At 44.4% G+C, this 13,058-nt stretch overlaps 1 protein-coding gene across 1 annotated transcript in view; it reads right to left on the minus strand.

The window, feature by feature from the left end:
* Positions 1 to 13,058, minus strand: part of plx (PTB_TBC1D1_like and TBC domain-containing protein plx) — a 172,384-nt gene that overhangs the window by 31,235 nt on the left and 128,091 nt on the right. The window contains exon 22 of the mRNA XM_069306560.1: positions 11,620 to 11,779. Within this exon, the coding sequence (XP_069162661.1) occupies positions 11,620 to 11,779 (160 nt within the window). The remainder of the gene's footprint in view (positions 1 to 11,619; positions 11,780 to 13,058) is intronic.

Genomic DNA, 13,058 nt, shown 5'->3' on the forward strand with positions numbered 1-13,058 from the left:
AATGAGGTCATATTCCCAAGGGGCTACTCAATTTGGAGACGGGACAGAAAAATTAGGAAAGGCGGTGGCGTTGCTGTGCTGGTAAAAGAACACCTAAAGGTGAAGGAAATAATGACTGCCAATCCACAAGAAGTTGACATAATAGCACTAGAGATCTGCTATGAGGATGATAAACTAATGATGATAAATGCATATAGTCCACCGCCAAGCAGCACATGGTCAAAGGAGGAGCTAGATAGTAAACGTGAAGGTCTTATAACAATAATGAGAGAGATTATAGCGAGAGCGGATAACGATAGATCACGACTGTTGATAGTCGGTGACTTCAACTTGAAATCCATAGACTGGGAAGCATATGAAGCTAAAACAGAAGATTTTTGGACCTGTAAATTTGTAGACCTCATCCTGGAAACATTCTTGTATCAACATGTTAAACAAGCTACGAGGATGAGGGAAGGGGACGTTCCCTCCATGCTAGATTTGATATTTACCAGGAAGGAGGAAGAGATATTTGACATTCAGTACCTTCCTCCCTTGGGTAAAAGTGACCATGTCTTTTTGGAAATAAAGTATGCAATGCGTTATAAGCTGGAAGAAAATAAGGAGGTTGAAGCAGTTGAAAAACCAGACTTCAGGAGAGGACATTATGGTGACCTTAGAAAATTTTTTTAGTGAGTATAATTGGACAGACTTGATGCTAGGCAAGGAAGTGAATGAGATGTATGGCAAGTTTTGTGAAATATATGATAAAGGCACAAAAAAATTTATACCAAAACAGAGATGCAGGACCAGAAAACAGGATTGGTTCGACAGAAATTGTGAGAGGGCAAGAGACCAAAAGACACAAAAATGGAATCAGTATAGGAAGAGGCCAAACCCCCAAACATACCAGCGATACAAAGATGCGAGAAACAATTATACAGCAGTAAGGAGAGAGGCAGAAAGAAATTTTGAAAAAGGGATAGCAGATAAATGTAAAACAGAACCGGGCCTATTCTACAAATTCATAAACAACAAATTGCAGGTAAAGGATAATATCCAGAGGTTGGAAATGGGAAACAGATTCACGGAAAATGAAAAGGAAATGTGTGAAACATTAAATGAAAAGTTCCAAAGTGTGTTTGTACAAAATGAAATCTTCAGAGAACCAGACACAATAAGAATTCCAGAGAACAACATAGAGCGGATAGAGGTGTCTAGAGATGAAGTGGAAAATATGCTAAAGGAGCTCGGGAGGAACAAAGCAGCTGGACCAGATGGCGTTTCACCATGGGTTCTGAGAGAATGTGCATCTGAGCTCAGCATTCCACTTCACCTGATCTTTCAGGCATCCCTGTGTACAGGAATCGTAGCAGACGTGTGGAAACAGGCTAACATAGTTCCAATCTACAAAAGTGGCAGCAGGGAAGACCCCCTCAATTATAGACCTGTATCATTGACAAGTGTAATAGTGAAAGTATTGGAAAAGCTAATCAAAACTAAATGGGTAGAACACCTGGAGAGAAATGATATAATATCAGACAGACAGTATGGTTTTCGATCAGGAAGATCCTGTGTATCGAATTTACTCAGTTTCTATGATCGGGCCACAGAGATATTACAGGAAAGAGATGGCTGGGTTGACTGCATCTATCTGGACCTAAAAAAGGCTTTCGACAGAGTTCCACATAAGAGGTTGTTCTGGAAACTGGAAAATATTGGAGGGGTGACAGGTAAGCTTCTATCATGGATGAAAAATTTTCTGACTGATAGAAAAATGAGGGCAGTAATCAGAGGCAATGTATCGGAATGGAGAAATGTCACAAGTGGAGTACCACAGGGTTCAGTTCTTGCACCAGTGATGTTTATTGTGTACATAAATGATCTACCAGTTGGTATACAGAATTATATGAACATGTTTGCTGATGATGCTAAGATAATAGGAAGGATAAGAAATTTAGATGATTGTCATGCCCTTCAAGAAGACCTGGACAAAATAAGTATATGGAGCACCACTTGGCAAATGGAATTTAATGTTAATAAATGTCATGTTATGGAATGTGGAATAGGAGAACATAGACCCCACACAACCTATATATTATGTGAGAAATCTTTAAAGAATTCTGATAAAGAAAGAGATCTAGGAGTGGTTCTAGATAGAAAACTATCACCTGAGGACCACATTAAGAATATTGTGCAAGGAGCCTATGCAATGCTTTCTAACTTCAGAATTGCATTTAAATACATGGATGGCGATATACTAAAGAAGTTGTTCATGACTTTTGTTAGGCCAAAGCTAGAATATGCAGCTGTTGTGTGGTGCCCATATCTTAAGAAGCACATCAACAAACTGGAAAAGGTGCAAAGACATGCTACTAAGTGGCTCCCAGAACTGAAGGGCAAGAGCTACGAGGAGAGGTTAGAAGCATTAAATATGCCAAAACTAGAAGACAGAAGAAAAAGAGGTGATATGATCACTACGTACAAAATAGTAACAGGAATTGATAAAATCGACAGGGAAGACTTCCTGAGACCTGGAACTTCAAGAACAAGAGGCCATAGATTTAAACTAGCTAAACACAGATGCCGAAGAAATATAAGAAAATTCACCTTCGCAAATAGAGTGGTAGACGGTTGGAATAAGTTAAGTGAGAAGGTGGTGGAGGCCAAGACCGTCAGTAGTTTCAAAGCGTTATATGACAAAGAGTGCTGGGAAGACGGGACACCACGAGCGTAGCTCTCATCCTGTAACTACACTTAGGTAATTACACTTAGGTAATTACACACACACACACACACACACACACACACACACACACACACACACACACACACACACACACACACACACACACACAAAAAACAAATTGGGGTGACAAAAAGGTGTCACCCCTAGGGTCAACACTTGCAGCAGAGGAGCTCCAGCATATTTCAACAATCCTAAGTATTGTAGTACAGGTTGATGGTAGTGAGTGGTGTCCCAGAGAACATAAAGGTATAGTGCTCTTGAAAAATAGGTGAGATAACAGGAAAGTGCTAAGGGAAGTGAAAAATCGGATGAGAAAAAGTTGCCCTAGTGTTTACAGTGCAGAGAAGAACATTCAAGATGGCCACTGGCAAGGGGAAAAACAAAACAGAGCTTGATTTTGAGGGATTCAATGAAGAAAGCATTGATATTAGTAGTCTACATAACAAGTTGGTAAATTTAGATACTATAGTGAACTCTCATGTAGAAATAATTAGTAAATTGAAAGAAAGTAATGACCATTTGAATAGCAAAGTTTTATGTCTTGAGGGTTTAGTGAAAGACTTGCGCAAGGATAAGAATCAATTGGAAACAAATTGCAAAGCCATGGAAGAAGAAAATAAACTCTTAAAAATAGCTTTGGAAGAAGTTAAAGTAAATTTAAACATAAATGACTACAATAGGTTAGGCAAGGAAATTCAACAGGAGAAACAGCTTTTGTCAGCACAGATGGAGGAAGTTACACAGGGAATAGAACAGTGCAAGAAAGATATGCAACTCACTTATGCACAAGTGGCCAAGGAGAAGGAAAAAATAGAAGAAGCAGTAAAGGAAGTCAAACACTGCAGCAACCAAGATAAAACAAACATTAGGCTAGAAGTGAGGAAAGAATTGGCATCTAACCCGAAGTTGGTGCAAAACACAGTTGATCGGAGTAAGTCCCTGATCATTTTTGGCTGCAAAGAAAAGGCGATAACATCTAGGTCAGAAAGAGCTGTAGAAGAAGCTAAAGTAGTAGATAAAATTGTTGGCCTCGTGGAAGGTCTTACAAACAGAGAGAATGTGTGCGACTACAGGAGAATAGGCAGGTACGTAAAAGGGAAAGATCGACCTTTGAGGATCACCCTAAACGGTGCCAAACAGATGGAAGAAGTACTAAGGAATGCTAGAAAATTGCAAAGGGATGAGGATGGGAAAGGGTGGTCATTAAGACGAGATCTTTCAAAAGAAGATAGAGAGAAGCTGAAACTGAACCTCGCCGAGGCAAAACATTTAAATGAGAGCAGGAATGAAGAAGAAATAAATTCTTTTTTCTACAAAGTGATAGGGGTAGGCAAACCAGTAAAGTGGTACATAAAGGCAAACCAACAAAATCAATAGAGAGAGGGGGAGTGAAGAATAAGGAGAGGGGGAACAAGTTCCTGAAGATTGCATACACCAACATAGATGGAGTGAGATCGAAGATACTGGAGTTAAGTGATGTAATACAGCTGCAGACACCAGACATTGTTGCACTCACGGAGACAAAACTTGAGGATGTAATTTTAAATGAGGTCATATTCCCAAGGGGCTACTCAATTTGGAGACGGGACAGAAAAATTAGGAAAGGCGGTGGCGTTGCTGTGCTGGTAAAAGAACACCTAAAGGTGAAGGAAATAATGACTGCCAATCCACAAGAAGTTGACATAATAGCACTAGAGATCTGCTATGAGGATGATAAACTAATGATGATAAATGCATATAGTCCACCGCCAAGCAGCACATGGTCAAAGGAGGAGCTAGATAGTAAACGTGAAGGTCTTATAACAATAATGAGAGAGATTATAGCGAGAGCGGATAACGATAGATCACGACTGTTGATAGTCGGTGACTTCAACTTGAAATCCATAGACTGGGAAGCATATGAAGCTAAAACAGAAGATTTTTGGACCTGTAAATTTGTAGACCTCATCCTGGAAACATTCTTGTATCAACATGTTAAACAAGCTACGAGGATGAGGGAAGGGGACGTTCCCTCCATGCTAGATTTGATATTTACCAGGAAGGAGGAAGAGATATTTGACATTCAGTACCTTCCTCCCTTGGGTAAAAGTGACCATGTCTTTTTGGGAATAAAGTATGCAATGCGTTATAAGCTGGAAGAAAATAAGGAGGTTGAAGCAGTTGAAAAACCAGACTTCAGGAGAGGACATTATGGTGACCTTAGAAATTTTTTTAGTGAGTATAATTGGACAGACTTGATGCTAGGCAAGGAAGTGAATGAGATGTATGGCAAGTTTTGTGAAATATATGATAAAGGCACAAAAAAATTTATACCAAAACAGAGATGCAGAACTAGGAAACAGGATTGGTTCAATAGAAATTGCGAGAGGGCTAGAGACCGAAAGACACAAAAATGGAATCAATACAGGAAGAGGCCGAACCCCCAAACATACCAGCGATACAAAGATGCGAGAAACAACTACACGGCAGTGAGGAGAGAGGCAGAAAGAAATTTTGAAAAAGGGATTGCGGACAAATGTAAAACAGAACCAGGTCTATTCTATAAATTCATAAACAACAAATTGCAGGTAAAGGATAATATTCAGAGGTTGAAAATGGGAAATAGATTCACGGAAGATGAAAAGGAAATGTGTGAAACACTAAACGAAAAGTTCCAAAGTGTGTTTGTACAAAATGAAATCTTTAGGGAACCAGATACAATAAGAATTCCAGAGAACAACATAGAACACATAGAGGTGTCTAGAGACGAAGTGGAAAAAATGCTCAAGGAGCTCGGTAAGAACAAAGCAGCTGGCCCAGATGGCGTTTCACCATGGGTTCTGAGAGAATGTGCATCTGAGCTCAGCATTCCACTTCACCTGATCTTTCAGGCATCCCTGTGTACAGGAATCGTAGCAGACGGGTGGAAACAGGCTAACATAGTTCCAATCTACAAAAGTGGCAGCAGGGAAGACCCCCTCAATTATAGACCTGTATCATTGACAAGTGTAATAGTGAAAGTATTGGAAAAACTAATCAAAACTAAATGGGTAGAACACCTAGAGAGAAATGATATAATATCAGACAGACAGTATGGTTTTCGATCTGGAAGATCCTGTGTATCGAATTTACTCAGTTTCTATGATCGAGCCACAGAGATATTACAGGAAAGAGATGGTTGGGTTGACTGCATCTATCTGGACCTAAAAAAGGCTTTCGACAGAGTTCCACATAAGAGGTTGTTCTGGAAACTGGAAAATATTGGAGGGGTGACAGGTAAGCTTCTATCATGGATGAAAAATTTTCTGACTGATAGAAAAATGAGGGCAGTAATCAGAGGCAATGTATCAGAATGGAGAAATGTCACAAGTGGAGTACCACAGGGTTCAGTTCTTGCACCAGTGATGTTTATTGTGTACATAAATGATCTACCAGTTGGTATACAGAATTATATGAACATGTTTGCTGATGATGCTAAGATAATAGGAAGGATAAGAAATTTAGATGACTGTCATGCCCTTCAAAAAGACCTGGACAAAATAAGTATATGGAGCACCACTTGGCAAATGGAATTTAATGTTAATAAATGTCATGTTATGGAATGTGGAATAGGAGAACATAGACCCCACACAACCTATATATTATGTGAGAAATCTTTAAAGAATTCTGATAAAGAAAGAGATCTAGGAGTGGTTCTAGATAGAAAACTATCACCTGAGGACCACATAAAGAATATTGTGCAAGGAGCCTATGCTATGCTTTCTAACTTCAGAATTGCATTTAAATACATGGATGGCGATATACTAAAGAAATTGTTCATGACTTTTGTTAGGCCAAAGCTAGAATATGCAGCTGTTGTGTGGTGCCCATATCTTAAGAAGCACATCAACAAACTGGAAAAGGTGCAAAGACATGCTACTAAGTGGCTCCCAGAACTGAAGGGCAAGAGCTACGAGGAGAGGTTAGAAGCATTAAATATGCCAAAACTAGAAGACAGAAGAAAAAGAGGTGATATGATCACTACATACAAAATAGTAACAGGAATTGACAAAATCGACAGGGAAGACTTCCTGAGACCTGGAACTTCAAGAACAAGAGGTCATAGATTTAAACTAGCTAAACACAGATGCCGAAGAAATATAAGAAAATTCACCTTCGCAAATAGAGTGGTAGACGGTTGGAACAAGTTAAGTGAGAAGGTGGTGGAGGCCAAGACCGTCAGTAGTTTCAAAGCGTTATATGACAAAGAGTGCTGGGAAGACGGGACACCACGAGCGTAGCTCTCATCCTGTAACTACACTTAGGTAATTACACTTAGGTAATTACACTAAAATACACTCACACAAAAGATACATGAAAGTTAGTTGTAAGAAAGTGTGGAAAAAATACTTGCATGAGAACAGGGTATGAGTATCATACACTGTATACATGAAAATTAAGCATTGACTGTAATGAAAAGGCTTTTTCCAGTGGGCCCCCAGTAGCTCCATTAACTTATATTCTGGTATCATAAAGTCTTAGCCCAATACACAAGATGTCTGAGGCCCTTTCACAGCCTGTCAGGAGCTATGGTTAGCTCTGGAAGAGGCACCGGCACAGAAGCTGGCACCAAGCTCGACCTGCCAAAACCTGAACCCTGGCACGACCTTTCCGGGAAGCGCAAGAACGCCCACCAACAATTCAGAAAGAGGATGGCAACTATCAGAAGCCATCTGCAAAAACTGAGAAACAACTGCGTCTGAGAACAACAATGGACAGAAAGGAAATGAAAACTTAAGAGACAGGATCCCAAGCTGAATCAAAAGAGAGTGAGGATGGCCTGTCAACATGCGAGGCTAGAGGCAAAAAAAGAGAGGCACCACCTGATCGATAGGCGCATACAGTTTCAGCAACACCGCCGATGCCCTAACCGCCGAAGCCAACGCCCCAGACAACAGCCCGGTACTCAACGCCTCCACATCTTCCACAAGCCAGTCTGAGGACAGCTCGAGAAGAGGAAAAGAAGCACAAGACCGATGCCAGATGCCCTCAAGCACAAAGATCCTCTGCAACCAAGGCAGCTGAAAGGGAGAGGACCTGAGCATACAACTGGAGCAAGCCAACCTCACGAGGAAGCACAGGGGCATTAAGGCACTCATTGAGGTGCTCAAAAGCAACCCCCCCCCCCCAGTAAACCTGTAACACAGTAGTAACCTTCCGCCAATCTAGCGTGCCGATATGACAAAAACTGTGCCACGCCCTAAGAGAAAAGAAAGGGCAGTCTGCCAGCCAGGAAGATGCCGGAACCCCATAACGCCCCCAATATGGGAAAGCGAACCAAACTCGAACGAGACCAGATCCATCACAGAGGCAAAGTCCAGGTTTTGTTGGAGGTAGGCACTATTTCCCGAACACCCGCAGGGGAAATCAGAGAGGTGGAAAACATCTGGAAGGAAGAAGCCTCAGAACCCAAAGGAACCGAGAAACTAACCAAATGGGGTGCTGAACTCATATCAAACTCATATAAGGAAGGGGGGTACGAAAGCCCTGAACCTCTGCAACAGCAAACCTCGCCCCATGGGCACCAAGGCCCAGGAAGGTTCGAACGGGGCCCAAGTACCCCAAGCCGACTCCCCCCCCCAGCTCCAGAAGCCTCAATTCCAGGCTCCAAGGCAGAGCCATCCTCTACCTTTGAAGAAAAGGCAGAGTCCAAGGGAAAGGCAGCAAAAAAAGGGTTCTGCTGGGAAGACCTAGAAGCCTCGGCAGGAGGATCAGGCTCAAAGGCTTCCTTCCCCGCATCGAAGGTGGCAGCCCCCCTGAATCACCAGAGTCTCATCCCCCAACTAAACCCTGCCCAGACTCCGAAACCCTCAGAAGTTTGGGATCCAACAGTGGGAGGGAGAGGAGCACGGCGTACCACACCAACCGGCGAAGGACTCAGGGGAGCGGACTGAACCAAGGTCGAAGCTACCAACACCCCCAAGTCTGGGTCCTTAAAACCAAAACAGAGCATCCCCGGGGCATTTGAGAGGGCAACCAACCTAGCACGTTGCAAGAACCTAAACCTAGCATTCAATGCGACAACCGCTTGACCCCTAAGAACGTCCAAATAAGAATGGGTAAACCGGAGAACGAGTGGTGAACATGTCTCGCACAACTCCGGGTCAAAGGTGTCGTTGACCCAACAAGCAACAGGACGTCACCCTGAGACAAGGGCAACGAACAACCCTCAAACTCACACAAGGCGAGATGGGACTTGGAACTCGGGTGACTATATCCATAGTCACCCGAGCCCTGACAGGAGTTTCCAGGGCTCACAGGGAATAATGTCCCTATGGGAAGCCCAGGCACTGGTGCTGTAAAGCTGGTTGAACCCTGTCTATTTACCGGTGAAGGGAGCAACCTCAGGGGTCAAGTGGAGGACTACCAAACGGAACCTAGGCATACCTAATGGGAAGCCAGGCAGCCTTCTACCAGGCAGGAAAGAGCTGAAAAGAATGAAAACAAACTCAGAAAGTGCACCACAACAACAGGAGGCCAAAGAGAGAGAGACACAGCCACCACTAGTATGCGAGCTGTGCAGCACCCTGCGCCCCAACCAGCAACAAACACTCCCTACCCAGGGCCAATCAAAAGCACCAAGATCCCCGCTGACCCCAAGGGTGAGGCTGATGCCAAGCAACAGCAACCCTAACGGAAGTGAGCCCGAAAGCCCTAAGGAAGACAACCCTGAGACCCAAGGGAAGTACTTTCAGGGTGCCTAGGGAAGATAACCCTATGCGCATGCAGCCCGAAGTACCGGTACTCCTGGCCAATGCCCCAGCGCCAAATCACGGGGGTAAAATCCTGACAGAAAATCAAGGCCGGAGTAGACATCAGTCCCAGATGGCTTCAGTCGACAAACTGGTGAGCAAGTCACCAGCACAGGTGGGTGGGGCTCCCCCTTCCCCCCTCCCAGGGAAGGGGATGGGGGCGGTGTGTCAATTTGCTTGTTACCTTGTTTTTCTTGGGGGAGTTCTTGGGTTGCAATTTTCTATCAGTTGGGGTCTGTTTTAGGATATCTACCTTTCTAAGTGCCTAACCCTGGTAAATAGCAGACATGAATATACTGTACTCTCAAAGAGTGGAGTTTTCATAGGCCTTTGCACCCTTCGCCTCTCTGAGGGAACCAGGTTCTGGCTTGTGGTTCCCGGTAGGTATAAGAACTTCATATGACTGAAGTCCCAGACTAATATAGCTAATATTAGTCCTATAGCTCTAGGGAGCCGATGGGGCTTCCCACAGAAAAGCTTAATTTATATTCATTAGAAAGGCAAAGAGTATCTGTTTGATACCTGGTTGATGGGGTTCTGAGAGTTGTTCTACTCCCCAAGCCCGGCCTGAGGCCAGGCTTGACTTGTGAGAGTTTGGTCCACCAGGCTGTTGCTTGGAGCGGCCCGCAGGCCCACATATACCTGGTTGATGGGGTTCTGAGAGTTGTTCTACTGCCCAAGCCCGGCCCGAGGCCAGGCTTGACTTGTGAGAGTTTGGTCTACCAGGCTGTTGCTTGGAGCGGCCCGCAGGCCCACATATACCTGGTTGATGGGGTTCTGGGAGTTCTTCTACTCCCCAAGCCCGGCCTGAGGACAGGCTTGACTTGTGAGAGTTTGGTCCACCAGGCTGTTGCTTGGAGCGGCCCGCAGGCCCACATATACCTGGTTGATGGGGTTCTGGGAGTTCTTCTACTCCCCAAGCCCGGCCCGAGGCCAGGCTTGACTTGTGAGAGTTTGGTCCACCAGGCTGTTGCTTGGAGCGGCCCGCAGGCCCACATATACCTGGTTGATGGGGTTCTGGGAGTTCTTCTACTCCCCAAGCCCGGCCTGAGGCCAGGCTTGACTTGTGAGAGTTTGGTCCACCAGGCTGTTGCTTGGAGCGGCCCGCAGGCCCACATATACCTGGTTGATGGGGTTCTGGGAGTTCTTCTACTCCCCAAGCCCGACCCGAGGCCAGGCTTGACTTGTGAGAGTTTGGTCCACCAGGCTGTTGCTTGGAGCGGCCCGCAGGCCCACACATACCTGGTTGATGGGGTTCTGGGAGTTCTTCTACTCCCCAAGCCCGACCCGAGGCCAGGCTTGACTTGTGAGAGTTTGGTCTACCAGGCTGTTTCTTGGAGCGGCACACAGGCCTACATATCCACCACAGCCCGGTTGGTCCGGCACTCCTTGAAGAAAATGATCTAGTTTTCTCTTGAAGATGTCCATGGTTGTTCCTGCAATATTTCTTATGCCCGCTGGGAGGATGTTGAACAATCGTGGACCTCAGATGTTTATACAGTGTTCCCTGATTGTGTCTATAGGACCCTTGCTCTTCACTGGTTCTATTCTGCATTTTCATTCATATCGATCACTCAAGTATGTTGTTATTTTACTATTTAGATTTGGGACCTGGCCCAGCAGTGTTTTCCACGTGTATATATGATGATTTTGTTTGCATATATCCACAGTTGTTCAACATCCTTCCAGCGAGTATAAGAAACATTGCCGGACAACTGTGGACATCTTCAAGAGAAAACTAAATAGTTTTCTTCAAGGAGTGCTGGACTAACCAGGCTGTGGTGGATATGTTGGCCTGTGGGCTGCTCCAAGCAACAGCCTGTTGAACTAGGCCCTCACAAGTCAAGCCTGGCCTCGGGGTGGGCTTGGGGAGTAGAAGAACTCCCAGAACCCCATCAAGCAGGTAAGGGTGACATGATTCAAGTATATAAATGGTTGAATGGGTATAACAAAAGAAATGTCGGCTCACAGGCTAGCCTTCCATACAATGTGTTTCCAATATCCTTCATGACCAAAGCAATAGTTCTAAATAAGCCAAAGGGCAGAATTTTGGTCAAAAAAACACACATATAAAAATTCATCTGAAATAAAGCACAGTAATCACATTCAAGAGGAACTCACCAAATACCCTGCAAACAAAGGTCAGAGGAAACTGTGAAGCAAAAAGTGTCAGGAACCAGGGAGCAGCAAAGAGCTGTGGTGTGACTTCATGGGTCTCAAAGTGGTCATATAACTTGCGAAGCTGGTCATGAAGCAGTCGTGATAGTTGATACATCTGTACCTGAAGAATAAACATAACAGACTCATCAGAATAAATTATCAACTAAATTTTTTAAATATTTATATGATTTAGTAATAGGTCTTCTGAAATACAGAGGAACCTCCACCTACCGGATAATCCATCTGAAATTCAGAGGTGTAGGAGAAAAATCTAAATTCCACAGGGGTTGTAGCAAATTCTGGCTCATCACAAACTTATTTCCAGAGGATTATATTTGTAGAAGTAGACATGGTTCCTGGTAGGCTGAACTCCATTGAATAAAGCCCCTGGTCTAATATATCACATACTGTATTAGCCTGATAGCTCCAGGAAGCCGTAGGGGCTCCCCACAGAAACCCCTATGGAAATGGTGTCCCAAAGGCATAAGGGAAGAGAACCCTATCACCCAGGGGTAGTACTCACAGGGGGCTTAGGGAGGGCCGCCCTAGGTGCATGCAGCCCCAGAACACTTATTACACCTGGCCACCACACCATTAAGTAGCTAAGAACACCACTAAGGCAAAACACTGCCAAGAAATCGAGGCCAGAGTTGACGACCACCCTAGATTGCATTAGCCAATGAACTGGAGTTACTGAGTAGCTGGGGGGCATGGGGGTTTGGGGCTCTCCACCCCCTCCCCCTCTCAGGAGGGAAAGGCTCCGCAGACAAGCGGTGCGGCATGGCAGTGAGGTGTGATGTTTGCTTGTTTGCTTGTTTCCTTGGGATTTGGGAGAGTTCTATCTCTCTGTTCAGTTTTCGGTTGCAATTTTCTTACCATGTGGGGTTTGTTTTGTTATGCCTACCTTTCTGGATGCTTAACCCCAGTCGATGGCATATTAGGAAAACCCCCAAGCACTTGGATGCAGAGCCATTGCTCCCTGCACCTCTCTGCGGGGGCCAGGTTCTGGCTCGTGGTCCCCAGTAGGCAGAACTCCATTGATTAATGCCCTAGTCTAATATATAGCATATTAGCCCTATAGCTCCAGTGAGCTGAAGGGGCTCCCCCACAGAATAATACACAAAAATTTGAAATTAACAGTAAGAGCATTGAACATGTAGGTAGCAAAAGTGTTCTTTCATTCAAGAGTGCACATATAGCAGAACATTTGGTGGTGGCCAAATCCGTTAGTAGTTTCAAACCGTTATATGACGAAGAGTACTGGGAAGATGGGACACCACGAGCGGAGCTCTCATCTGGTAACTACACTTAGGTAATTATACTTACCCAGTAGGTAATTACTCTCACTGTGTACAGCAGGAGCAGCAATCCCTAGCCTAGTACCAGTAATGGGCCAATAT

The sequence above is a fragment of the Procambarus clarkii genome, chromosome 58, assembly GCF_040958095.1.
Source record: "Procambarus clarkii isolate CNS0578487 chromosome 58, FALCON_Pclarkii_2.0, whole genome shotgun sequence".
NCBI classification, from domain to species: domain Eukaryota; kingdom Metazoa; phylum Arthropoda; class Malacostraca; order Decapoda; family Cambaridae; genus Procambarus; species Procambarus clarkii.